At 49.7% G+C, this 26,244-nt stretch overlaps 1 protein-coding gene across 1 annotated transcript; it reads left to right on the forward strand.

Annotated features, from left to right (window-relative positions):
- The first annotated feature begins 2,774 nt into the window (after nt 1–2,774).
- On the forward strand, nt 2,775–26,197 carry MOV10 (Mov10 RNA helicase). The gene is made up of 20 exons (XM_065881841.1): nt 2,775–2,911; nt 15,495–15,698; nt 15,948–16,183; nt 16,379–16,637; nt 18,220–18,354; nt 18,982–19,150; nt 19,920–20,074; nt 20,339–20,515; nt 20,626–20,773; nt 21,191–21,349; nt 21,608–21,711; nt 21,884–21,981; nt 22,079–22,295; nt 23,102–23,219; nt 23,436–23,627; nt 23,855–23,929; nt 25,076–25,201; nt 25,283–25,371; nt 25,902–26,023; nt 26,112–26,197. Exons 1-20 carry the CDS (start codon nt 2,775–2,777, stop codon nt 26,195–26,197), a joined length of 3,006 nt encoding a protein of 1,001 aa, XP_065737913.1.
- Nucleotides 26,198–26,244: the final 47 nt, after the last annotated feature.

Below are 26,244 nucleotides of genomic sequence, written 5' to 3' on the forward strand. Positions count from 1 at the left end.
TATGTTTTTATTTAAATCACCTTATTTAATATTCATTTTTATTCATTAACAGTGAACTCACGCTGACAGCTAATGCTATCACAGGAACTTAACATGGGAATTTTCTCTCTAAGGGACATCACAGCCTTAGGAATACTAGGCAGCATTTCAGCACTACGTAGGCTTGGGGACCATTTTAAGTAGTGAAATCAACAAAAACAAAAAACGTGACCACAAAATAGACCACGAAAAGGATTTTTATTATATGAGCCTGAAACAAGAAAGCAGGACATGGCCTTGTTCCACTTCAGCTGGGAACATACACATTGGGCAGCTCAAATTTTTTTTGCCACTCTTCACATCCACAGACGACTACAAAAGTGCCGCAAATATTGATTGGGGGATTCCTAATTTTAGTGAGTAGGTGAATTTGCAAATACAAAATCTGCAAATAATGAGGCTCAGCTGTACCTGCCACAGCCATTCCTTTGGTCTGTGGTAGACTGACCAATTTCAGCATCTCAGTTTAAGGGCTGTTTCTAGTTGCCTTAGAGTAGTCTTAGTGGAATACATAAAGTTAGAGACAATTCAAATGCTGAATTGTAGAATCCAAGTAACTATAGAGTAACGTGAATTTTGAAAAAAACAGGGCTTTTAACATTCTTCTCCAAAGTATGGTTATCTTCGGAGGCTCTAGGTTTGTTCCAGTAATGTCATTGGCCAGAGTTAACTTTCAGATTGCCTTCAGTGCTTATTTAGTCCCAAACTAAAATCAACCTTACTACTTTAAAGTCAGATACTTATAAGTACAGATGGATTTGGGGAAGGCTTCAGGAAAGTGAGACTTGAGCTGGTTTGTGAAAGGTGGGAAGGAAGACCATTCTAGCCGTCTAGACAGTCACATGTGAAAATAACGATTACAACTCCAAGGGAAGTGGATTTTTCCAGACGAAACTGGTTTAGAGAGGTTCCCTTGTAACAAGCCACATAACATCACATTTTCACCCATGTTTTTACTATACTACAGCTATTTGTGTATGTTTTGTGAACATCCAGGAGACAGGCATAATTAGAGAAGGGGGAGGTTATGTACTCAGGAATAATGGGGGCTTAGATTTGTGGATCAGAATGGAGCCAGGATATGGGGATATATGTATACATACAGCTGATTCACTGTGTTATACAGCAGAAACTAACACAACATTGTAAAGCAATTATACTCCAATAAAGATGTTAAAAAAAAAACAAAGAATGGAGCCAGACATTCAGTTTGGGTATGGTGGGTGATTGATAGGTTTTTGAAATGGTAAGTAACAATGCAGTTCTGAGGAGTTCACTCTCTTTAATACTCAGGCCTCACCAGATAATTGGGGGAGAAAAAAGATAAAGTCTTTGGCTACATTCCTAGTATTTCCCCCTACTTTGAATAAGCAATTTCTAAGACAAGATTTTCCCCTGTTCTGTTTTCCCCCCTCCCTGTAGCTTTGGTTCCCACTGACACTGAATTTCCTGTTGCTAAAGCCTGTTTTTCTTGGCTTCAGTTGGTTGTTGGCCTGGGAAAAGGTACAGGGGTAGCCCACCTGGAGCATGATCTGGGTTCTGGGCATTCTTCACACTAGGTTAGACAGAGCGTGTGGCTTCCTACAGGGAATTACTTCGGAGAACAGCACCACCTTGGATATATTTGGAACTCTGGTATTTTTGTTTAAAGATTTTTTTACTGTAACTTTTATTATCTTTGCTCCATCCTAGTGTATGTGTTTTTGTTATTCAGAAGATAAATAGATGCTGAGGCTTGTTTTAGGTTTGTTCTTGTAGCCCTACCCCCTTTAGTTTGTCTTAACAGTCCGTCTTCTGAAACTTCTTTTTACTTCTCTTCCTGGTACTGATGCTGTAGCTATTAAGCATTTATTGCCTAACATAACAGTCTCTTGCTCTCAAGAAGCTAATATTTTGACGACTAGGGCAACCCTTAGCTAAATACTAGTAACAATTAAAGAGTAATACAGACTGGAGTGCAATTAAGTGCCCAAATATGTGGCTTAAGCCTCTCCACATAACGAAGCCTACGTGACAGAGAAAAGTAATGACTCTTCGTCCCAGCGGAGCCCCTTGTCCCTCCCTCCCACGCGTACTCACCTTTATCATAGACACTTGGTTCTTTCCCCCCAAACTTCTTGGCTCTTACGCCTTCCTCCAAGCGTCTGAAACCCCGAGAAGGGAAAATGGGGGAGGGAGGGAGGCGTACCGCTCGCTTCCGTACTTGCCTGTGTCCCAGGCTGTCTGGGGGAGGTGTTGGACGAGCCGCCCCAGTCCAGCTGCAGCCGACCCAGGTCCCAGTCCCTGCCCTTTGCTCCCCTGCTTTTCAATAAGTCCCGAAGTCCTGGGAGGTGGGCCTGGGAGGTGGGAGTAGCCCAAGCTGAGGCTAGGAAGTCCTCCCGGACGGCTCAGGGGGCCCCAGGCGATAGCCACGTTCGGATTCTGGCTGGAAGCCAGGGGAGGGAGCTTGGGGTAAGGGGAGGGCCCTGAGGGAGGGGTCAGACTCCTTAGGAAAGAGTTAATGGGAAGAGGGGGAGGGGATAGGACGAAGAGACCGAAGGGAAGGCTCAGGTAGGAAAAAAACGGAGGAGGGAAGCCTGGTGGGGGGAGAAGGGAGCCTGCAGGATCAGGGGTCAGAGTTAGGGGGTTTCTCCCCTGCTGCACCCTCATCCTAGGGCCGCCAACTTCCCGCCGCGGCGGCGACTTTCAGTTTCATTTCTACGAACCCTCCTGCCTGGGCCGCAGTCGCCGCCGCGATGCCCAGTAAGTTCAGCTGCCGGCAGCTTCGGGAGACGGGCCAGAGATTCGAGAATTTCCTGGTCGATCGGGGACTGGACAGGGAGACAGATCGCGAGCGGTTGCGGACCATTTATAACCAGGACTTCAAGACCAGGTACGGGCCGGCCCACTCCCCGGTCCCAAATCGCGGGCCCAGCTTGCCGCCACGACCCCGGCGGCGGGGCCACCCTTCCCGCCCCGGGGCGCGGAGGGACGCAGCTCCCCCAGTGGCTCCGGCCGGTCCCGGGGCCGCGCAGTCCCCCCTCCCGCTCAGTGCCCACGCCCCGCCCGCGCCGCCAGCGCCGCCCGCAGCCCGCCCGCTCTGCCCGGGCCGGGCCCCTGCGTCGAGTCCCTGTGGAGAGTCTCACCGTCATCCCGCTCCCCCGGCGGCGCGGGACCAGTCCTGGGAGCCGGGTGCTGCGCCCACGCGCCGCCCGCGGGAGCGGGTTGGCGGGGGGGGGCATCTCTCGGCGTGGGGGAGGGGAGCTCGGGAGAGGGCCCATGCTTTGCGGAAGCGCGGGGAGCGAGCTGCCTGCTGGTGGCTATCCCCGCTAGCGCAAGCTTTACGGGGACCCCCGCCCCCTCGTCGAGGGGCTGCTTCCTCGGTGGTTCACTATCCCAGAGAGCTGAAGAGACGCCGTGTAGCAGGGAGAGTCTCAGGGAGCTCGGGGAAGAAGAAAAGGGCACAAACTGCATACGTACCAAACCTCCATTAGCACCTGTGGCTTCTCCATGGAGACCCGGGCTGGGGCCAGTCTCCTGGAGGCCCCTTCTCATCCTGTGGCTAAAGGCTGTTTGGTCCCCCTTGCCTGTTCCCATCCAAGTGAAAATCAAAGCGACTTCTCTTTCTCAAACCACAGAATTGTGCTTCAAAATTCCTCTATCAACAGGCTGCAGTCTTGGGCCGAAGACCAAGGAACAATTTTAAAGGGATAAATGTAAAGACTTACAGAAATAAATACTGGGTGATGGGAATTTAGGCTTACTAACAGTCCTCTTGAAAAAGACCATGGGTTTTCTCACACCAAAAGGCGGATATGGCTGTTAAAAGAGCCAAAGAAGTGTTAGACTGTGTTAATAGAAGTGTGGTTTGGTGTGATGGGCAGGAGGTAAGTGATTCTCCAGATTGACCAGATCATTTCTGGAATATCGTTTTCAGTAATGAGTGTCACGTTTTAAGAGGGACATTAACAAGCTTGAGCAACATCTGAAGAAGGAGCAAAGATGATGATCTGTTTTTTGTCCTCACACTGTGCTGGGCACTGTGGGGAATATAAAGAAAAGTACACAATCCCAGGGGAGCAGAAGAGGCTATGATACGCATACAGTCTACTATAATAAATGGTAAAATAGCATGACGATTATAATAGAGATAATAAGAAAAATTCTGGAGGAAAGTAAAGAAAGAACAATTACCATGGAGTCACATCATCAACACTTCACATCCATGAATTCACCTATGTCCAAAAAAATAAGTACAACGTGTCTCTGAACAAAAGTCTATGACTTCTTTTGGCTCTGTTAAAGAGATTATTATTCTGATACTTGTTTAAATGGTGAGGAAGACTAATTGATTCTGTTGCAGTAGGGGTATTGCAATGGGGAGAGAGATCTAGCTCAACTCTCAATACAGCAAAGACAGTTGGGAATTTATAACCAAGAGCAGAGTGAGGGGGTCATGGATGGAAAATCACTAAGAGGAGACAGTAAGGGGCTGGGAGCGGGGCAAAGTTGAGGCCTAGTGCAGAAGAGGGTTCAGAGGGGCCTGACTAAAGTTTAGTCAAGGAGAGAGTCTTTGTCATCTCTAAATCAAAGTTACACAATATCTTCCAATACTGGGGGAAAACAGGCTATGTCAGATAACCGCAAACAGGCATATAGAAAACCACATTTACTGTACATTATGGGTGAATTTAAAGGATTTCAAAAGTCATTTTTTAGTATGTACTTGTTTTTAGGCAAGTAAGATACCACTCCCATGAAATTATTAGGGAATTCGATGGAGAAGGTGGCATTGACCTCGGCCTTGGCCTTGAAGGCTAGATATCTTAGTACTTGGAGGAGGAGGAAAGACTAACATGTTGATTCATTCTTTTGTGAAACCCAGTCAAAGAAAGGGAGAAACGTTTGCCTTGAGAAAAATTGGAGAGGACAAGGTAGTTATCCCTGAATATTTTAAAGACTGTCCTGGGGGAAAGGATTATACTTTGGTGTCACTCCAGAAGGCAGAACTGGGTTCACTCAACATGGCCCCCTGGGGGAGTTTCCTGGTGGCCTAGTGGTTAGGATTCTGGGCTTTCACTGCCCGGTCTTGGTTTAGTCCCTGGTCGGGGAACTGAGATCCCCGCAAACTGAACAAACCGAGTGACGTGGCCAATAAAAAAGGCCGTCTCACCCTCCACCGGGTGGAAGAGATTTCTGTTCTGATTAGAGCGAACTTTCTTATGCTATGACGTCAACCCTCATCCACCCAATGGGAATTCATTGCTTCTTCCTCTGGGCTCTCATAGCTTATACTTCACTCTTGGTTATAGCCAGATGACACCCTGCCTTGTGTTAGAGCTAGTATGTGACTGTCTCCCCACCAGACTGTAGAGCCTCTGAAGGCAGGAACAGGCCTTTCGTCATGTTGGCGCCTTCCCTCAGTCCCCAGCATAGAGCCTTGTATGTGGTAGATGCTCAACAGAAGCTTCCAGAATCTAATTGAGTTAGTAGGTAGAGCTGATCTATACGAGAAAAGGCTGTAGGGGACGTATAGCAAGTCACCTGGTATCAGGAATTCTGGGGCGCTTCCTCCCCTGGGAGGGATAGGTCCCTTCCAACTAGGTTATTTTATGATGTTATGAAGTGCCCTGCTCCCAACTCTTAACTTTTCCCATCTGTCTTTATTCATTTAGCAAATATATTTAATGGGGACTCTACTGTTTGCTTGGACCTTGGTTCCTGCCTCTAGAGTGTAGTCTAGTAGGGAGTGACAGATGTGTAGACAAACATGTCATTCAGTACTACAGGAGCTAGTATCGTGTTTTGATAGCTGGAGTTCAAATCCTGACTCTGCCACTTACTAGTTGCATTTGATTTTGACCAAATTTCCCTAACTGTTAAGTGTTTAAAATACTGCCTTTCTCTCAGGGTTGTGTGAAGCCAAAATATCACAGGTAAAGCATTTCCCCTGGGTAACAGAGTGCATGGGCTTTGGAAGTGGTAGCTATCATTAACACTGCTGGTTAGGAGTCCGTTATGGAATAAGTACTGGCATCGTGAAAAGTTTCTTAGAGATGATTCTTGCCTTGGGCAAGAGACACGTTCTTTTATTCAACAAATATTGGCTGAATGCCTCCTATGAGCAAAGCAAAACTGTGTGAATTGCTGTAGATACACAGAAGGGACCTAACTAAGGAAGATAGAGGCAATTAAAACCAAATACTTTTTAATTTCTGTTGTGATAAGTGCTTGTGAGAAAAAGTCTAGGATGCTTGAGAGCATATAACGTGGAGACCTGACCTAGTCTAGGAACCAGAGGTTTCTGGGAGAAAGTGATGTTTGAGCAGAATCTCGAATGATAAATGGAGTTAACAGATGTAAAGCAAGGGGAGGGCAGTCCAGACTGAGAGAGTAGCACCTTAAAAGGCTGCGGGTGAACTCTCAAGAACAGGGGACAAGGCAGGGGCTGAACTGGGCAGGACCTTGTGGGCCGTGGGGAGGCGTTGTGGGTTTTTCTTTGTTTTGTTTTGTTTTTAATCTTAACAGAAACAGGAAAGCACAAAAATTTTCAAAGTAGGAGACCGACAGAATCAGGGTTTTTAGAAAGATCATTCTGGACCTCTGTCCACAGTAAAAAATACATTTTACTTTGGGGTCTGGTATACACAGCTTTCACACAACAGTTAGTGTCCTTGAAACAGTACTTAGCTTCACTCGCTGCCCTCTGATATTTTTTACTCTATTTTACTCCAGTTTTGCAAGTCCTGGTCTTGGCCCACAAATGAGAGTTGCAACCCACAGTTTGTAAATCCCAGAACTATATGTCCCCTTAAGATCGCTTCCAAATCTTGTTAGGTAGCTAGTCAGACATGAGTGGTCCTGCCCCATCCTGGACAGGGTCATCTTTCCCTCCCCCACCTGGACACTGGTGACGAGAACACACCCAGAGATCCTCCCTTTTTTGGTTAAGGACCGCTAAGTTTCCAGCGAGTTTCATGATCAAGCAAGGTATCAAAAACCCAATGGACTTTGCAAACTGCCATCACCGATTATCGCAGGCGCACCAAGACCTAAGCAATGACTCAGAGTAACCCAGGGTTCGTTATGCTGTATTTATAATAAATCAGCTTTGCGATTTTTGCCCCACCTCCACCCCCCTGTGGGTGGGGCGTGGCAGTTTATGCATAAGGAGAAAAGTTACATAAGCTAAAGCTGTCAATCAACTTGTCAATCAAATGACGCAGGACACAGGGAGGGACTTTTCACCACTCTAAAAACCAACCCTATGCTCACTGCAGGGCTGCTTCTGGCTCCCAGACAGCCCGCTCTCCTCCCTTCTTGAGGGTTCTTTTGCTTCACCTAAAAACTGCTGCTGCTTGAAACTTCTCTGTCTCTCGATTGAATTCTTTCCCTCAAGAGGACAAGAACTGAGGAATGGCCGTTCTACCGGTAACAATCTGATATTCTGAAATACCATTCCTCGGGCTAGTAGGCTTTCCTGAACTGGGTCTAAACGATTAGTCATTTTTCACCCAACAAACAACGGGGGGCAGGGCTTTACAGACCAAGGATGTCCAACGGTGGCAGAAAAGTCTGGAAGGAGTTGCAGCAGTACAATAGCTGGGAATGGCTGAGGTGCCATCTAGAATGGATGTGGGGTGGACCTCTTCTTCGGTTTCTTCTGTAAAATGGGATAATAGTTGCTACCTCAAAGGGTTGTTGTGAGGAGTAAATGAGCTAACGCAAGTAGCTACTTAGAACAGCACAAAGTAAGTGTTCAATAAATGTTTTCTATTGTTGATGATGTTATTGTGTTGATGTGTCATTGTTAATTGTGGTGCACCCAAATGGGCCATATTAAAGGGTTAGACTTAGTCGGGAGACGTTATCTGGTTTGTGTTTGTTGAAAACTCCTGCAGACTCTTAGGGGATGGACCAGGAGAGGAGCTGTGAAGTCAGAAGCAGGAGGAACAGTTCATAGGGCTTGGCAAAATGATAAGATCATCAAGCAGTTCACAGAAGAAATATAAATGACTAATAAATAGAAGGAAAGATACTTGATTATATTAATGATCAGGGAAATGCAGATTTAAGCAAGATACCATTCTTTTCCTTATCAGATTGTCAAAAATTTAAAGGATTGAAGATTTCTGATGTTAGGGTCTGGGAAAGGGTTCTCTCAAATTCTTATTAGTGAGAATGTAAGTTTGTACAACTTGTTTTGGAGGACAGTTTGGCAAAACTTATCAAAGTAAAGGTTCATTATTCTCTTTGACCCAGAAGGATGGTTATTGTAACGTTTGAAATAGCCAAAAATTGTAGGCAGCCTATCACTGAACAAATAGTTAAGCACACCACAATGCATTCATACTGTGCTATCCTTTGCAACCGTTCAAAAGAGGTGGCTTGGTAAAATGTTGTTATGGAAGGCTGTCCATGGTGGTGAAAGAAGTCTGTTGTAGAATAGTATGGGTAGCACACAAAAAATATGTGTAATTAAAAATGTATTTTTTTTAATTCATAGAAAAGGGCCTGGAAAATACATATATCGAACAGTTAAGCAGGTAGTTGGGAGTGAGGGAGTGGGAGCCCTTAATGTTTTATGCTTGGTATTCGTCCTGTTTAAATATTTTTTTAATACTTTTGGTAACCACTCTTTGACATCTCTTTATGCATGCATACTGTCATCCCTTGATATTCAAAAGGGATTGGTTCCAGAACCACGCCCCCTCCACACACACACACACACACACACACACGCACACACGCACGCACGCACGCACCTCCCCCCCCCCCCCCCCCCCCGCCCTGCCGATTCCAAAATTTGAGGGTGCTATATAGTCTCTGACATAAAATAGTCTGGTATTTGCATATAACCTCTGCAGCATATTCTTCCGGGTTACTTTAATCACCTCTAGATTGCTTATAATACCGAATACAATGTAAATGTTAGGTAAATAGCTGTAAATACAATGTAACTGCTATGTAATTAGTTTCTGGTGCACAACAAATTCAATTTTTTTTTTTTTTTCCCGGGTACGCGAGCCTCTCACTATTGTGGCCTCTCCCGCCGCGGAGCACAGGCTCTGGACGCGCAGGTTCAGCGGCCATGGCTCACGGGCCCAGCCGCTCTGTGGCACGTGGGATCTTCCCGGACCGGGTCACGAACCCGTGTCCCCTGCATCGGCAGGCGGACTCTCAAGCACTGCGCCACCAGGGAAGCCCAACAAATTCAATTTTTGCTTTTTCCAACTTTCTGGAAACTTCTTTGTCCGAATATTTTTGGTCTGTGCTTGGTTAAATCCTCAGATACAGAACCCCTGGATAAGGCAGGCCCGACTCTAGTTACATCACACCTATGTAAGTTTACCGACATGGGATCATGATGATGTAATCCTTTTTGTCGTGGACCCCTCTTATATCAGCATCCCACCCCCATTTCCACATTCTGCTCCACACTCAGGTAACTCATATCAATCAGGGTTTGTTTGTTTGTTATTGTTTTATTTTTAAAAAATCATGTTAAACACATTTTCCATATCCTGATTTTCTTATTCATCAATACATCGTGGAAATGACTCCTAATTGTCTGGTATATTCTTCTAATGTATTGTTGGTTTTTTTGGCCAACATTTTGTTGTGAGAAATTTCAAACATAAAGAAAAGTTGAAATAATTTGACAGTGAACAATCATATACCCTTGTTACTGAACACAAGTTGGTGTGCCCCACTCACAGTGAGGCCAAACAAACCGAACCGTCAGAGTCTGGAGCAGGGAAAGGTTTACTACAGGGCCAAGCAAGGAAAACAGGTGGCTTGTGCAGCTCCCCGATGTTTTCAGGGAGAAGTTTTAATAGGCAAAATCTGGGATGAGAGCTTCTCGGTGTGTGACTTTCTTCTGTTTGGTTGGTGGTGAGGTAACAGGGCAGTGCTCCAGGAATCTTGTGCTCAGCGTGAAGTTACGGTCATCCACCTGGGTGGTGGCCTAAGTTCCTACAGAACTCCAAGGTATTGTTATGTATATTCCTTGAGGTGGAGCCAGGACCCTGCCCCAAGGCTGCACTATTGTTTCTTGACTTCAACCCCCTTGTTTCTGCATTCCCTCCTTCCCTGATTAGCAACTGTTTGAATCTGCCTTTTGGAACTCTGGGAAGGTAAAGGAGGCTGAATGAAACTTATTTCTACAAACAAGAAACAAGGGGCACAGAAAGACTTTTGTGCCACAGGATCCTGCTCAGTTTCACCTCACCTGGACTTCTTAATTTGCATTTGACACATGCCTGCCCATCGATCTATCCATCCATATAGATAGATAGGTAGATATATCCCCGGCATACGGGGATCTTAGTTCCTTGACCAGGGATGAACCCGTGCCCCTGCAGTGGAAGTGGGAGCCTTAACCACTGAACCACCAGGGAATTCCCCATCTAGCTATATTAATTTTTTGATGCATTTCAAAGTAAGTTACAGACATCAGTACAATTCACCCCTAAACACGTCACCATGATCATTATTAACTATAACAGTTCAAAATTTGTTTATGATATACATTTTTTTTTCCTTTTTTTTTTTGGCTGTACCTCACAGCTTTTGGAATCTTAGTTCCCCAACCAGGGATTGAACCCACGCCCTTGGCAGTGAAAGCATGGAATCCTAACGACTGGACCACCAGAGAATTCCCATGTTTACGATTTTTTTTTTAAGTAAAATTTACTGACAGTGAAATAGACAAATTTCAAATGTATTGTTGTGAGTTTTAACAAATCCATATACCTGTGTGCAACCCCCTATCAAGATATATGACGTCACCCCAGAAAGTTCCCTCATCTCCTCTCCTATTTAGTCCTCACCCTTACCCACCCAGAGGCAACCACTGCTCTGATCTTTTTTTTTTTTTTTTCTGAGATAGTACCTGTTCTAGAACTTTATGTAATGGAATCAGATAGTATGTAGTATGTACTCTTTTGTGTAAGGCATCTTTCACTCAGCATAATGTGTTTGAGATTCTCCCATGTTGTATCAGTAATTGCTTTTTACCACCGAATATAAATCATAGGGACTTCCCTGGCGTTCCAGTGGTTAAGACTCCATGCTTTCAATGCAGGGGGCCCGGGTTTGATTCCTGGTCGGGGAACTAAGATCCAACATGCTGCACGGTGCAGCCACAAATTGTGTGTGTGTGTGTGTGTGTGTGTGTGTGTGTGTGTGTGTGTGTGTGTAAATCATAGTTTGAAGGACAGTGTTTTCAGTTTGGGGCTATTTTGAATAAAACTGCTATGCACATTCTTGTACAAGTCATTTTGTGGACATATATTTTCATTTCTCCTGGGATATACCTAGGGGTGGAATTGTTGAGTCGTAGGATAGATGATGTTTACTTTTTTTTTTTTTAATCTTGGGCAAGTTGCTTAACCTCTTTTGGTGGTGGCAGCAAAGTCTTCTGGACTGGTCTTCTGGTTTGACCTTGCCTGGGGTTAGGCTGTCCAAGTTTGGACAATATATATAACCTGACACTTAACATTCCAAGCCATTGCACAGCAGTGCTGTGTGGCAGCCAGAGGTTCAATGTTTGCGTTGTTACCTATTTCATCTATAAAATAACAGTCTGGAATTATTTGGTACTTCTTTTACCCATTCTCCCAGCAAGTACTTATTGGATAAATATCAGTGCTAGGTCTACACTAGATGTTATAGTCGCGTTACTTTCTTAATGAATTTTTATTCCATGCATAATATAGTTATATATTCTTTTCATTAAAAATCAGAACATTACGTTATATGTTTGGTTTTACAAGAAACTATCAGACCTTTTTCTAAAGTGATTGTACCATGTTATATTCCAGCCAACAACGCACAAGTGTTCTGGTGTTTTTGTATCCTTGTCAGCATTTGTTGTTGACAGCCTTTTAAATTTTAGTTATTTGAATGGGTGTGCTGCATTCTTTTTAATGGTTGTGTAATATTCTGTAGTGTGGATGTTTACAACTTATTCAGCTATCTCCCTATTTATGGGCATTTGTTTCGTTTTCAATTCTTGGCCACTGAGAATGACTCTACAGTAAGCATCCTTGCACGTATGTTCTTATATGTTGGTACTTTTCTTTTCCATGGGATACATTCTCATGAATTAAAGGATACATGTATATCAGATGTTAGGAGATATTGCCAGATTGTTTTCCAAAAGGTTGTAATACTTCACTTTTCTACCAGCAGTGTCTGTGAGTTTTCTTTTCCACATAGCAACACGTGTTGTGCCTATTTTCCTTTTTTATCAGTCTAATGGAAATAAAATGATACCTCGTTTTTACTGTAGTTTGCATTTCTCTACTTTTAGAGCATCTTTTCATACTTCTGGGTCATTGGAGTTTGCTCTTTAAGTTGAATATTCAGTTTTTCTATTGTTCATCTTTTTTTCCCCTAGAAATCTAGGTGACTAGATGTGTAAAAGAACTGGTGCTTTTCTCAACTAGTATGTACTAAGTTTGTGATTTAAAAAAATATATATTTTTTTAAATTTTTTATGCCTGTCACCTTAGACCAAGTGAATTTGGGTAGTAGTAATAATGTGAGGTATAATTTGAAAGTTACTTAGGTGGTAGCACCTATAGTAGAAGTTGCAAAACTTGTAAAGTTGAGTTCCTCCTGCCCATGTGTCCATGCAGAAGCTTCCAAACATAGGAGATTTCACCTTAAAACTGTGCTTTGGACTTCTCTTAAAAGCCAGATCTGGCCATCTTGGGCCTGCATTCCCTGCTGGCAACGTCTGTCTGGAGATGAGTAGCAGTTCCCCGCTTTAGACAGGACTTGTGCTCCTGGGTTTGTCCAGTCCCCTCAGGGTTCCGTTTCCTCCCCAGCACTAAGCTGAGAGCTCCAGGGCATTTGAGAGCACCTGCATTTTTCTTGTAGTAGATTATAGTATATTAGTGTAAGAAGGACATGTGTAGGACTACACAAAAATGGGACTGTACAGGTGCCTGAGACGGCTGCAGGTATAAGATACCTGTGGAGTCTGGCATCTGTCGGCATTTGAGTGTGTGCCTGATCCGTGGAATTTAGTGACTCACTGACCAGGGGGCCCCGGGGGGAAAGTTTCTGATGACGCCCTGATTTCAGTCCCTTTGCCTGGACCCCTCAGCAGCGTTTGAGCCTGATACCTGATTCTCCTCCCTCTCTTAGTGGTACCTGCTGTTTTCTCTTCCTCCCTGGGTTATGCTGGCCTCAGGTGTTCTCAGACTACTCACACTCTCTGGTTGTAACTACTACCTGACGTCTCCCTAATATTAAGCTCTGCTTTGACTTTGGCCTGAGTTCTCAGCTTCTGATTCATGGAGCTAGCTGCCTCCGGACCACGGGGATCTCAGACTGACCATGTCCACACCCAAATGTTGTGGTCAGCCCTTCCAACCTCCTCCTCCTCTTGTTTTTACCTCCTATCTCAGGAATAGTTCCTGAAGCCAAGCCATTGGTTTGGGTGTTGTCCTCGACTCCTTCCCTCTTCCCAGCCTCCATTCCCTCTCCTGTCCAAAGCCAAATTCTGCTAATTTTATATTCTCAATATCAGATCTGTCCCCTCTTCTATCCTCACCACTGCCTTGTTTGGGCCCTTGTCATCTTTTAATTGGACGATTGCAATGGCCTTCTTCTAACTGGTCTCCCTGCCTACAGTCTTGCCTCCAGCAAATCCATCCTCCAATCCTGATGCCTGAGTGATCTGAAATGCAAATATGATCTTGCCACTCCCCTGCTTAAAACCCACCAACGGGGTGGTTCTGTAACCACAGTGTAGCCTCTGGTGCAGGCTGAAAGTAAGTTGCTACTCTTCCTACTACTGCTACTATTAGTACTACTATTGCTACTAATAGGATACTAATAATAGTAGCTAACATTTCCTGAGCATTTTCTATTGTGTTTTCAAATGATTTATTATCTCTTTAAGGCAAATCAGAGCCGATTCAAAGTTTTCTGAATGGTATCACTCACTTGCTTGGCGGGAGGGAGAGGGGCAGAGTTATAGGCAGGGGCCACCAGGGAAATGTCCGTAACCATAAATGATCTTATATATGCTAGTGAGTGACCATGTTGATTGAGCCTTAATAGTTAAATAGGCATTACCATGGTTCCTATGAGCTAGGATTTCCTTTCATTCCCTACAAAGCATGGAGGGTGGGTGGTCAGCTGTCCAGATCTTGAATGTGTCCATGAAGTGTGTCGCACGTGGGGATGTCCTCTGGCTCTTGGGTGCCAGTAAAGGAGGAGAGCTTCTGGCCTTCAGGGTCAAGTGCAGGCTTCGTGGCTTGGCATGCAAAACTATGCAAGACCTGGTCCCTGCCCGCCTCTGCTGCCTCCAGCCAATCCCTTCCTTGCACTCTTCACTCTAGTACAACCAGACGGGGTGTGATACTAATCAGAGCGCACCTTACTGAGATCTTAATGTGCCAAGCACTGGGCTAAGTGGACACCACAGTGTCCTTCTCTCATGTAATCCTCACAGCCACCCCGGGAGATGAGTCTGCCATTATCCCCATTTTATAGAGGAGCAAAGTGAGGCTCTGCGAGGTAACCGAGATGGCTCAGCTAGTGGCAGAGTGGGCGGTCCCCACAGCCTCTCAGCACGTGTTCTCGGTAGACGCCCGCTCCTGGGCTCACACTCTGTGCTCCCCCTGCACCTGAATGACACCCATTCAGCCTTCAGGACTCAGTTCTGACGCCGTTTCTTGGGGAAGCCCGCCAGGGCTGAGCCCCACCCCGCTGAGCTCCCGGCAGCGGGCTGGAACGAATGTGTTCCGTCTGTGCTCCTCGAGGCCTCTTTGAAGCCCCAGCATCTAGCACAGTGTCTGGCACATAACAGGTCTCCGTAAGTGTTTGTTGAGCTGACTAAACTGAATTCCAGGCGCTGAACCTCGAGGTTGTTGTCCTTCTGACCAGTTTTCCCTGTCTTCACCTTCTCTAGGCCCAAACAAGCTATTTGATCTCTGGAGAAGGATCCTTTCCCTCCTGCTTGGGTTCCACCTGCACCCTATGACTCCAGGGGGAAACTGCTGTCTGATCAGCCACCTTGCCCACACACCCTGGACATCTGTACTCCCTGCCCCTCTCTCACTCCTCACCAGCGGGCTGGACCCCGAATCCACCCCCCTGAATCAGCTTCTTCGGCTTCACCCTCAGCTTTAGCTCTTTCCGCTTCAGTGTTTGTATCTTTTCTGTCCCAAATTCCCCCTGCCCCCCACCACAAATCTTCCTTTCTCTCTCTTTTCCCTTAGTCCTCCAATTCAATAGCCCATCGTTGGGCGGTTCTCCTTAGAAGTGCACCGTCCACCGCCTGCTGTTTAAAACAACCATATTTTGTCTTGAGGGGGTCCCATTGCCTTCCCTGAAAACATTAAAAATTCCTGCCATTCCCAGCCCCGTCCTGTCCCGCACAGAGCGGCCCTCAGATGCCCTCCCCAGCTTGCTGCCCCCGTCCCTCACTCCCCAGTCTCCTCTGCTCCCGGCAGCTTTGGGACCCCCGCCCCTGGCTTCTCCTCCATGCTGTATGGAATGAAGATTGCCAACCTGGCCTACGTCACCAAGACCCGGGTCAGGTTCTTCGGGCTCGACCGTTGGGCCGACGTGTGGTTCCCAGAAAAGAGGAGAATGAAGCCGGGGTCGGAGATCAGCAAACACCACAAGTCGCTGCTGGCCACGATCTTTTATGACAGGTGTGTGACGGGGTGGGGGGCGTGTCTGGCTGGGGAGAGAGGCAGTTGCCTCCGCTTGGGGTAAGGCTCCATCCTACAAGGACTGGAGGAAGGGCAGGAAAGGAGCTAATTGGCCTGGGGGAGGGGATGGGTTTCCTGAGCACAGCTGGCTCTTGGCCAGCCTCCCCAAGCCTGTAACTTTCTCCGAGGGCAACCCCCAGGCTTGGCTGCTCGGGCCCCAGCCGTGCTCTTGACTCCCACTCTCCCCAGGACTGAGTATCTTCACGGGAAACATGGGGTGGACGTGGAGGTCCAGGGGCCCCATGAAGCCCGAGATGGGCAGCTCCTTATCCGCCTGGATTTGAACCGCAAGGAGGTGCTGACCCTGAGGCTTCGGAATGGAGGAACCCAGCCTGTCACCCTCACCCACCTCTTCCCGTTCTGCCGGACCCCCCAGTTTGCCTTCTGCAATGGAGACCGGGAGCTGCCCTGCCCACTGGGCCCTGGTGAGTGGGTTCCGAAAGGAAAGAGTCTCTGGTGGACAGAGTCCTGCCCTAGGAAGGTCTGATGCTTCAGGAACGTGCTGTTGCTGGCCCGTGGTCCCCTACCTTGGGATGGGGCTCTGGGGGGGAATGTCAGTGTTGGGGTGCTGGTGGGAGGGTTCCTTCCCCACCCCGACTCACTCAGCCATCCTCTCCCAGGTGAATGCTATGAGCTCCATGTCCACTGTAAGACCAGCTTTGTGGGCTACTTCCCAGCCACCGTGCTCTGGGAGCTGCTAGGACCTGGGGAGCCAGGCTCAGAAGGAGCTGGTACTTTCTACATTGCCCGCTTCTTGGCCGTCGTGGCCCACAGCCCCCTGGCAGCACAACTGAAGCCCACGACTCCCTTCAAGCGCACCCAGATCACGAGAAACCCTGTGGTGACCAACCGGATAGAGGAAGGAGAGAGACCCGACCGGTAAGTCCTCCCTCCAACCCAGTCCTGGCTGGGGGTGTCCCAACACCACAGTGTGGGCCCTTGGGAAGAACACAGAGCCCCCTTTCCTAACTGTGAGTTCTTAACTCCTGCAGACCTCAGAGACCTTTTCTGTCTAGGAAGAAAAGCAGATGTGAGGACAGTGTGAAAAAATTTCAAGTATTTTTGACTATATGATGGATTATCAGTCAGCCAAGGTGGACATGTGTCTCTCTCTCTCTTTCTCTGTCTCTCTCTCTTTTTTAACAACTTTATTGAAACAGTTCATATACCATACGATTCACCTATTTAAAGTGTACAATTCTGTGCTTTTTTTAGTATATTCACAGATATGTGCAACCATCACCACAATCCATTTTAGAACATTTCATCACCCCCAAAAGGAGCCCGTACCCTTTAGTTATCACCCCTTTTGCTCCCCATCCCCACCCCCGAGCCCTAACCAGCCACTCATCTACTTTGTGTAGATTTCCCTCTTCTGGACATTTTATATGAATGGAATCATATACGTGTAAACAGCTTTTTGACATGTCCAGGTGTTCACAAAATACTGAGCAAACCGTAAGACCATTGTGCTCTTTCTGTTAAAAATATGTGTGCAATGGGGCTTCCCTAGTGGCGCAGTGGTTGGGAGTCCGCCTGCCGATGCAGGGGACACGGGTTCGTGCCCCGGTCCGGGAAGATCCCACATGCCGCGGAGCGGCTGGGCCCGTGAGCCATGGCCGCCGAGCCTGCGTGTCCGGAGCCTGTGCTCCGCAATGGGAGAGGCCACAACAGTGAGAGGCCTGCGTACTACAAAAAAAAAAAAAAAGTGTGTGTAGGGGAATTCCCTGGTAGTCCAGTGGTTAGGGCTTCAAGCTTCCACTGCAGGGGGCGTGGGTTCGATCCCTGGTCAGGGAACTAAGATTCTGCGTGCTGCGCAGCAGGGCCAAAAAGTTAAGTGAGTAAGTAAGTAAGTACATAAGTAAAAATATGTGTGTATGATACAATTTGACAAAGAAAAATGTCTGGAAGGCTGCATACCAAAAGGTTAACATTGGTTATCCCTGGATGGTGAGAATGTTGTTTATTTACTCATTTATTTATTACCTGTTTTCTGATTTTTTTTCTCTGATGAACATGTATTGTTTATATACATATCTATATGCATATATACGTGTGTGTATATACATATATATATATATATTTTTTTTTTTTTTTTTTTGCCACACCACGCAGCTTGTGGGATCCTAGTTCCCTGACCAGGGATTGAACCCAGGCCCCCTGCAGTGGACGCACAGAGTCCTAACCACTGGACCACTAGGAAATTCCCTATATATATATATATATTTTTTTTTTAATGCTTCCAAGTATCATGCCTTCCAAAAATGAGGATGGTCCAACCTTGGCGTGAGCAGCCTCATGAGACAGTGAGTCCTGTCTCCTAGGGCAAAGGCTGCCGACCCCCTTCAGCAATAGTGTTGAAGCAGAGCCCTGTGCTTCCTCCAGGGATGGGCCTTCTCGGAGACTCTGAAGGTGAAGGGTCTCTGTGTTTGTAATAGCTTTTCTTCTCTCCCTCCTGCAGTGCTAAGAGCTATGACCTGGAGTTAAGTATGGCCCTGGGAACATACTACCCACCCCCCCGCCTCCGGCAGCTGCTCCCCATCCTTCTTCAGGGAACAAGTATCTTCACTGCCCCAAAGGAGATTGCTGAGATCAAGTAAGTACCACCCCCCTGCACCCCTTGTGCTGCTTTATATGTTTCTTTTCCACTGGCTTCTTGCCTCTGTCCTCAGCCTCCTGTGCTCAGTTCATTTATCCCCTTACTGAGCACACACCATGTGCCAGGCACCATTCAAGGTGAATCACTCGCATGATGGCCCTGACATCCCAGGTGGGGCAAGTGAGCATCTGTCATCTTATTTCATGTAGTGATGAGTGCTATGAAGAGTTAACTAAAGAGCTAAAGCAGGGTAAGGGGTGGGCTGTGCTATTTTGCAGAGGGCAGCTAGTCCTGGCCTCTTTGAGGAGGTGACATTTGAGCAGAGAATGACATTTGAATGAGGTGACGGTGTGAGTAATAGGAGGATCTTGGAGAAAGGATGTTCCAGGCTCCAGGATCCACAGTGCAAATGCGAGTCAGGTCTGAGCTTGGGGGGCAGGGGCTCCCTTCTTGGAGGCCTCGGATCCCCATCTGCTTCTCTGCCCTTCTAGTCTTCCCTGATTCCTGATGTCTTCATAGTCCCAGAGCTGCAGAGGGAGAGGGTGGATGCTCCCGGACATGGGGGTTGCCTGACCCATCCCGTTCCCGCCCCCTCCCTCCAACCCCCCCACCCATCACTGCCAGGGCCCAGCTGGAGACACCCCTGAAGTGGAGGAACTACGAGGTGAAGCTCCGGCTGCTGCTGCACCTGGAGGAGCTGCAGATGGAGCATGACATCCGGCACTATGACCTGGAGTCGGTGCCTATGACCTGGGACCCCGTAGACCAGAATCCCGGGCTGCTCACGCTGGAGGTCAGGGGTTGGATCAGTAGCAGGGAGGATGGACTCAAGTTAGCCAACCCACAGGCTGTGGGAAGAACAAAAGGAAGATGAAGTTTTCCCTGTCCAGAGGGCTCAGCAAGTTGCCGAGTAGGCATCTGGGCCCCAAAAGAGGTGTCAGAGCAAGGCAATAGGGAGGATTGGGGTTTTAGTCTAGACTTTGCTACCACTGGCTGCATGACCTTGGGCAAGTCTTTTGCTATCTCTGGGCCTTAGTTCCCTCACCTGAAAAGCATGGAGCTGGACTAGATAATTCTTAGAGCCCTCTCCAGCTCTCAGATGTTGAATGTGTACATCTAAGCCCGGAATTGCACACGAGAATGGATTCCTGCACACTTGTGCCGAGAAAGGCACTCAGTGAGAAGGGACGGCAGGTGAGGATGATCAGGGAAAGTTTCCTACAGGAACTGAGTTTTGAACAAGATTTTAAAGGCAGAATAGGAGCAGAGCTGGCCAAGAGGGCAACCGGACTTGCTGGGAAGCTGGCCTCCAAGTCTTGAAATCATGCCCTGGAGGGTTTCCAGGATTCCTGGGCTCAGCATCTCTGAGCACCACGGGCAGACTTGTCCCTTCTTCATCTCCCCTGACTCTTGCCCCGTCTGGCAGAAGAGGAAGGAGGCAAAGCTCCCTGAACCTGGGGTAGAGGGTAGATCCTCAGAACTTGTGTCTCAGTTGGGGTCTGGAGTGGGCCCTCCACTGGCCATCTCCGGGTTAGAAGCTTGCTGCTGTTCGTGCCCCACAGGTTCCCGGGGTGGCCGAGAGCCGCCCCTCAGTGCTGCGGGGTGACCACCTCTTTGCCCTTTTGTCCTCTGAGACACACCAGGAGGACCCCATCACCTACAAGGGCTTTGTGCACAAGGTGGAACTGGACCGGGTCAAGCTGAGTTTTTCCACAGGGTAGGTGTTGGGGGAGCCCTGAGCTGCAGGAAGGTCTGCAGGTGTCCCGGAGGCCAAGGGAGGAGGGTGTTTCTCCTCAGAGTGAGTGGGACCCCAGAGACAGGGCAGGGGGACCCTGAGATGCCTCACCATCTTCCTCTCCTGGAGGATTGCTTGGAGGTCTGGGAAAGGGAGTGGAGTTGGAGTACATGGAGAGAGTCCTGGCCTTTTATTGCCCACCCCCCCAATTGGAATTCTTCCCCCTCTCTCTCCCCCTTCCCAAAGCCTCCTGAGCCGCTTTGTGGATGGGCTGACCTTCAAGGTGAACTTCACCTTCAACCGCCAGCCCCTGCGGGTGCAGCACCGTGCCTTGGAGCTGACGGGGCGCTGGCCGCTGTGGCCCCTGCTTTTCCCTGTGGCCTCTCGTGGGGTCCCGCTGCTGCCCTCAGATGTGAAGCTCAAGTGAGACTGTGGGCAAGGGCTCTGGGGCCACTTGGAGTGTGGGTGTAGGGAACGAGGTCAGGGAGGCCTCCTGGACGCGGACAATATCGTGTTTGTGGCCCCTCCGCTAGGCTGTACGACCGGAGTCTGGAATCCAACCCGGAGCAGCTGCAGGCCATGAAGCACATTGTTATGGGTACCACCCGCCCCGCCCCGTACATCATCTTTGGGCCTCCAGGCACTGGCAAGACTGTCACCTTAGTGGAAGCCATCAAGCAGGTGGGGCTTGAGCGTAGGCCTGTGGCCTACACTCTGACTCCCCCCCACCACCACTTCCGGGACAAAGCAGTTGTCCCCAGGTTCTGGTTCCTTCTGGTTCCTTCCGGCTCTCTGAACGCACGCCCCCGAACTGGCCTCCAGGGCCAGCGTGGCTGTCGAGCACGGCGTGCAGCTTGGGTACTGCACGTCTCAATCACCGTAGCCTTGTATAATTACAGCAGCAGTTTTCTAGCGTTAAAGGGCTGCTGGACTAGCAGGGGGCTGCCGATCTGAACTTGCCCCTTGAGTCACTCCCTCCCTCAGCAATGGGAGGCAGATGCCACACTGCGCCACCCTGAGTCACAGGCATGTTTCTCCCTCTCCCCTCCCCCTGGAGACCAGAAGCTGCTTCCCACACTGTGCTCATCCCCACCCCAGGTGGTGAAGCACTTGCCCAAAGCCCACATCCTGGCCTGTGCTCCGTCCAACTCGGGGGCCGACCTCCTCTGTCAACGCCTCCGGGTCCACCTGCCCAGCTCCATCTACCGCCTCCTGGCTCCCAGCAGGGATATCCGCATGGTGCCTGAGGACATCAAGGTACTTGGGGAAGGCGGGGGACCAAGGGGTGGCGGGTGCTGCTCTGGGTAGACGCTGGGGCCAGGAAACTAGGAGACCTGGATTCTGATACTCGCTGTATGACCTTGGGTGGGTCAGGACTACTCTCTGGGCTTCAGTTTCCTTGTGTGTAAAGTGAGAGAGGTAAATAAAATTGCCTGAGGGGGGGTGCCCAGACCCAGAGCGAGGGTGAGAATGGAGGTGGAGGCAAGCTGACTCCCCTCCCTGCACGACCCTCAGCCCTGCTGTAACTGGGATGCAAAGAAGGGGGATTACGTGTTTCCTTCCAAGAAGAAGCTGCAGGAATATCGCGTGTTAATTACCACGCTCATCACTGCCAGCAGGTGGGAAGTGTGTGTGTGTGCATCTCTTAAATTGTGTGTTAAGAGGTAGTGGGCTGGGGAAATGGGGAAGAATGGTGCCTGGGGAGTTGGGGGGAGGGCCAGCTTGGGGGAGCATTCAGGTTCGGTAGTCACGTGCCTGGATGTGACCCCTGCCTGGCCTGACACCTCCCAGGTTGGTCTCGGCCCAGTTTCCCATCGATCACTTCACACACATCTTCATCGATGAGGCTGGCCACTCCATGGAGCCGGAGAGCCTGGTGGCCATAGCAGGTGAGGGGCTCGGGGACGGGGGGGCTGCGAGTGTGTCACCCCACATGGCATCGGGGAGGTCCCACCACACACCTTTCTCACGCTACCCATCTCCCAGGGCTGATGGAAGTCAAGGAAGCAGACAATCCAGGAGGGCAGCTGGTGCTGGCAGGAGACCCTCGGCAGCTGGGGCCTGTGCTGCGCTGCCCACTGACCCAGAAGCATGGGCTGGGGTACTCTCTGCTGGAGCGGCTGCTCACCTACAATGCCCTGTACAAGAAGGGCCCTGATGGCTATAACCCCCAGTTCATAACCAAGCTGCTACGCAACTACAGGTATCCCGCGCCCTCTGTGTCATCCCCTGCCTTCACACCCTCTGCAAGCGCAGCTGGCGGCTCCATCCCACCGTCCTCAGAGGCTGCGTGATGCAAAAAGACTATCAGCTGGAAGGTGGGAGTTCTTCTCCCCAGTCCCGTCCCTGCTCCTCCAGTTGCTTATCTGTACCTCAGGGGATGGTCAGTGGTTCCTAGACACCGGAATATATCTGACGCTGGTCCCAGGTGAAGTTTCTAGGCGTCCAAGGAGAAATGAGAAAAACAGGGACAATGTATTTTTTCATAAACCTAATGGTTATTCGAGTTAAAGAGCTATGCTTCCTTTAGTCAGTGAGTTCGTATATCTAAAATGCTCAGATGAGTTCCTACATCTTTAGTTCCTTAGATGAGTCCACTAGGAATTCAATAAATGTTAGCTGTTGTGTTAGTACCGCTGATATTTTTGGATTTAGCACATTATCTCATCCAATAATGGCGATAGTAGGTGATTCTTGCTTTTGTATTGTCCTTCCTTGACAAAATTGAAACTTGAGAATGGGCCCCTGATTTCTTGGTGTTTTCATTTAAATTTGACTGGTCTGTGAAATCTGTGGATTGGATGTTCTCAGGAGCCACATTTGGTTCTGCTTTCTGTGGTTAACAGTGCCCAGCAGCAAAAACTGTAGCTGAATGAGTCTGCTATGCAGTGGGCAGGAAGACAGGAGGATAGTGTGTGTGAGCTCCAAGCAGGTGGAGCGGAGGTCCTTGAGGGCGGGGCAGAACTAATCCGCCCCCTGGTCTTGCTCTTCCTTCCTCCTGCCTCCCAGGTCTCACCCCACCATCCTGGACATTCCTAACCAGCTGTATTATGAAGGGGAGCTGCAGGCCTGTGCGGACGTTGTGGACCGAGAGCGCTTCTGCCGCTGGGAAGGTCTGCCTCGACAGGTGAGGCTGAGCGGGGCTGGGGCTCAGGCTCCTACCCCTGTACCCCCGCCTCCCTCTTACTGAGGGTGCTGGGTAGCAGGAGGCTCTGAGTGGAAGCCATGAGCCCCTCCCTTTGTCACCTAGGCCTGGGATCCCCCACTCCCTAGAAGGGTTTGAGGGTGGGAGGGAAGGGAGGCAGGGAGGTCCAGCTGAGGGTTTCCCCTGCTCCGTGTCCAGGACTTTCCCATCATCTTTCACGGCGTAATGGGCAAGGATGAGCGTGAAGGCAACAGCCCATCCTTCTTCAACCCCGAAGAGGCTGCCACGGTGACTTCCTACCTGAAGCAGCTCCTGGCCCCCTCCTCCAAGAAGGGCAAAGCCCGTCTGAGCCCCCGAAGCGTGGGCGTCATCTCTCCATACCGGAAGCAGGTCAGGTCCTCAGTTCCCATCAGGGCTGGGTCCCCCCAGATGGTACCTCCTTAGCCAGACCACTAGGCAGAGGGTCCGGCTCAGGCCTCCGCTGGCCCCATATCTCAAAAGAGCGCAGAGGTCAGCTGCATCTCCCTCTTTGCCCCCCTGCTCCCTGGCCTCCTGCCTGGCACCCTCTTGCACGGGTGTAATGGCATGAGAGAAAGGCACCTGTCCCCATCTTCCAGGTGGAAAAAATTCGTTACTGCATCACCAAACTTGACAAGGAGCTTCGGGGACTGGATGACATCAAGGACTTGAAGGTGACCCTCGCCACTGTCTCACATTCCCTCCCTGACTTCTGTCCCCGTCTCTTCCCCACTTCCAGACACCTCCTCGGGTCCCTGCCCCACTGCTGCAGGCCAGCCCAAGTCCCTGCCGCACCCTCGCTGCCTGAGACAAACTTGGGCTTTCCCCATGCCTCTCACTCCTGGAGATCCCAACTTGTAGGTCTGGGATGGGACCGGGAAGCCCGCATGTTTAGCAAGCACCTCACGTGATTCTTATGATCAGGCTGGTTTAAGGTCTCTGCCCTAAGAAGAAAGTCCAGACTCCCCAGCCTGCCTGACCTGTCATGTGATGATGTCCCCACTCACCTCTCCCACCCTCTGAGTCAGTCGGCAGCTCAGTTCTTTCTCAGATAAGAATCACCTGGAGAGCTTTTAGTGCTGCCAGCGCCAGGGCTCCACCCAACCAATTAACACGGCTATCTGAGGGCAGAGCCAGGGCATCAGGTTTTTTTATGGGCTCCTCAGGTGATCTCTCCCGTGCAGCCAGGGTTGACACCCAGGGCTTTGAGAGTTAGAGGCCTCTCCCATGGAAGTTCTGATTCTGGAGGTCTGGGTTTGGGCCTAAGGTTACTTTTTTTTTTTTTTTTTTTTTTTTTGCGTTACGCGGGCCTCTCACTGCTGTGGCCTCTCCCGTTGCGGAGCACAGGCTCCGGACGCACAGGCTCAGCGGCCATGGCTCACGGGCCCAGCCGCTCCGCGGCATGTGGGATCCTTCCGGACCGGGGCACGAACCCGTGTCCCCTGCATCGGCAGGCGGACTCTCAACCACTGCGCCACCAGGGAAGCCCCTAAGGTTACATATTTTTAACAAGTACTGAGTGATTATCTTCAGGAAAGTTTGAAAATCGCTGCTGAGTTATTGTTCTTTGCAGTCCTGTTTTCTTTGCGTAGAACCCTTTCGAGCCCCCATCCCTTTAACTGGATTCGGCCTTCAGGTTTCAGCTTCCATGGCACTGTCCTGTCCTCTTTCCTGCCCAGCAGGACACTGGCTCACTCCACGGTGACAATTGCCCTCAGTCTCACTGAGGCGAGGCGGGGCTGGTCCCTGGGTCCCCCACTGCCTCCCTCCCCTCTAGGTGGGCTCCGTGGAAGAGTTTCAAGGCCATCCCTCCCCTCTAGGTGGGCTCCGTGGAAGAGTTTCAAGGCCAGGAGCGCAGCGTCATCCTCATCTCCACCGTGCGGAGCAGCCAGAGCTTTGTGCAGCTGGATCTGGACTTTAACCTGGGTTTCCTCAAGAACCCCAAGGTTCGGGGGCTGGGGGGTGGCAGGGACTCCTCCTTCCTGAGGGCTCTTCCCTGCTGTGACCCCAGCACTTCTTCTTATCAGAGGTTCAACGTGGCTGTGACCCGTGCCAAGGCTTTGCTCATCGTGGTGGGCAACCCGCTCCTGCTGGGCCACGACCCCGACTGGAAAGTGTGAGCATCCCACCCGCAATCCCTCCTGGTGGCCACAGCCCCCAGCCTAGGACAGCTGTAGTTTTATGAAGCACCCTTGGGGCTCAGTTAATCTTCCAATCTGTTTATCTTTTTTTTTTTTTTGCGGTATGCAGGCCTCTCCAATCTGTTTATCTTTTTTTTTTTTTTTTTTTTTTTTTTGGCGGTATGCGGGCCTCTCACTGCTGTGGCCTCTCCCGTTGCGGAGCACAGGCTCCGGATGCGCAGGCTCAGCGGCCATGGCTCACGGGCCCAGCCGCTCCGCGGCACGTGGGATCCTCTCGGACCGAGGCACGAACCCGTGTCCCCTGCATCGGCAGGCGGACTCTCAACCACTGCGCCACCAGGGAAGCCCCAATCTGTTTATCTTAACAATATCCCCATTTGCCAAGGTTAAGTAACTTGCCCCAAAGCACAGGCCCTGTGTGCAGGACCAAGGCTGGGCCTCCAGCCTCTGCTGGTACTCAGCAGCCTTGTGAAGCTGTGTGTGTGGATGTCCCTGTACCCCACAGATTCCTAGAGTTCTGTAAAGAAAACGGGGGGTATACCGGGTGCCCCTTCCCTGCCAAACTGGACCTGCAGCAGGGGCAGAACTTACTCCAGGGTCTGAGCAAACTCAGCCCCTCTACCTCAGGTATGGCTGGGCCAGGGTGGGCTTGGTTGGGGGACAGTGCTGAGGGAGGATGTAAGTTACTAACAGAGCTGGCCTTCTCTCTTTGTAGGACCCAAAAGTCACGACTGCCAGGCGCGGGAGGGTGAAGGGGGCCTGCCCCTGCAAGTGGAGCCCGAGTGGAGGAATGAGCTCTGAGGACCGCCCACCCGACCCTTCCCCTGCTGCTAACATCAAGCTGCTAA

Source organism: Phocoena phocoena, chromosome 1, assembly GCF_963924675.1.
Source record: "Phocoena phocoena chromosome 1, mPhoPho1.1, whole genome shotgun sequence".
NCBI lineage: Eukaryota > Metazoa > Chordata > Mammalia > Artiodactyla > Phocoenidae > Phocoena > Phocoena phocoena.

Coding starts and splice junctions, on each gene's coding strand:
- MOV10 (XM_065881841.1), top strand. CDS start 2,775: ATGCCCAGTAAGTTCAGCTGCCGGCAGCTTCGGGAGACGGGCCAGAGA. Junction 20,075..20,338: donor AAGCTGAGTTTTTCCACAGG/GTAGGTGTTGGG, acceptor CCCTTCCCAAAG/CCTCCTGAGCCGCTTTGTGG. Junction 26,024..26,111: donor ACTCAGCCCCTCTACCTCAG/GTATGGCTGGGC, acceptor CTCTCTTTGTAG/GACCCAAAAGTCACGACTGC.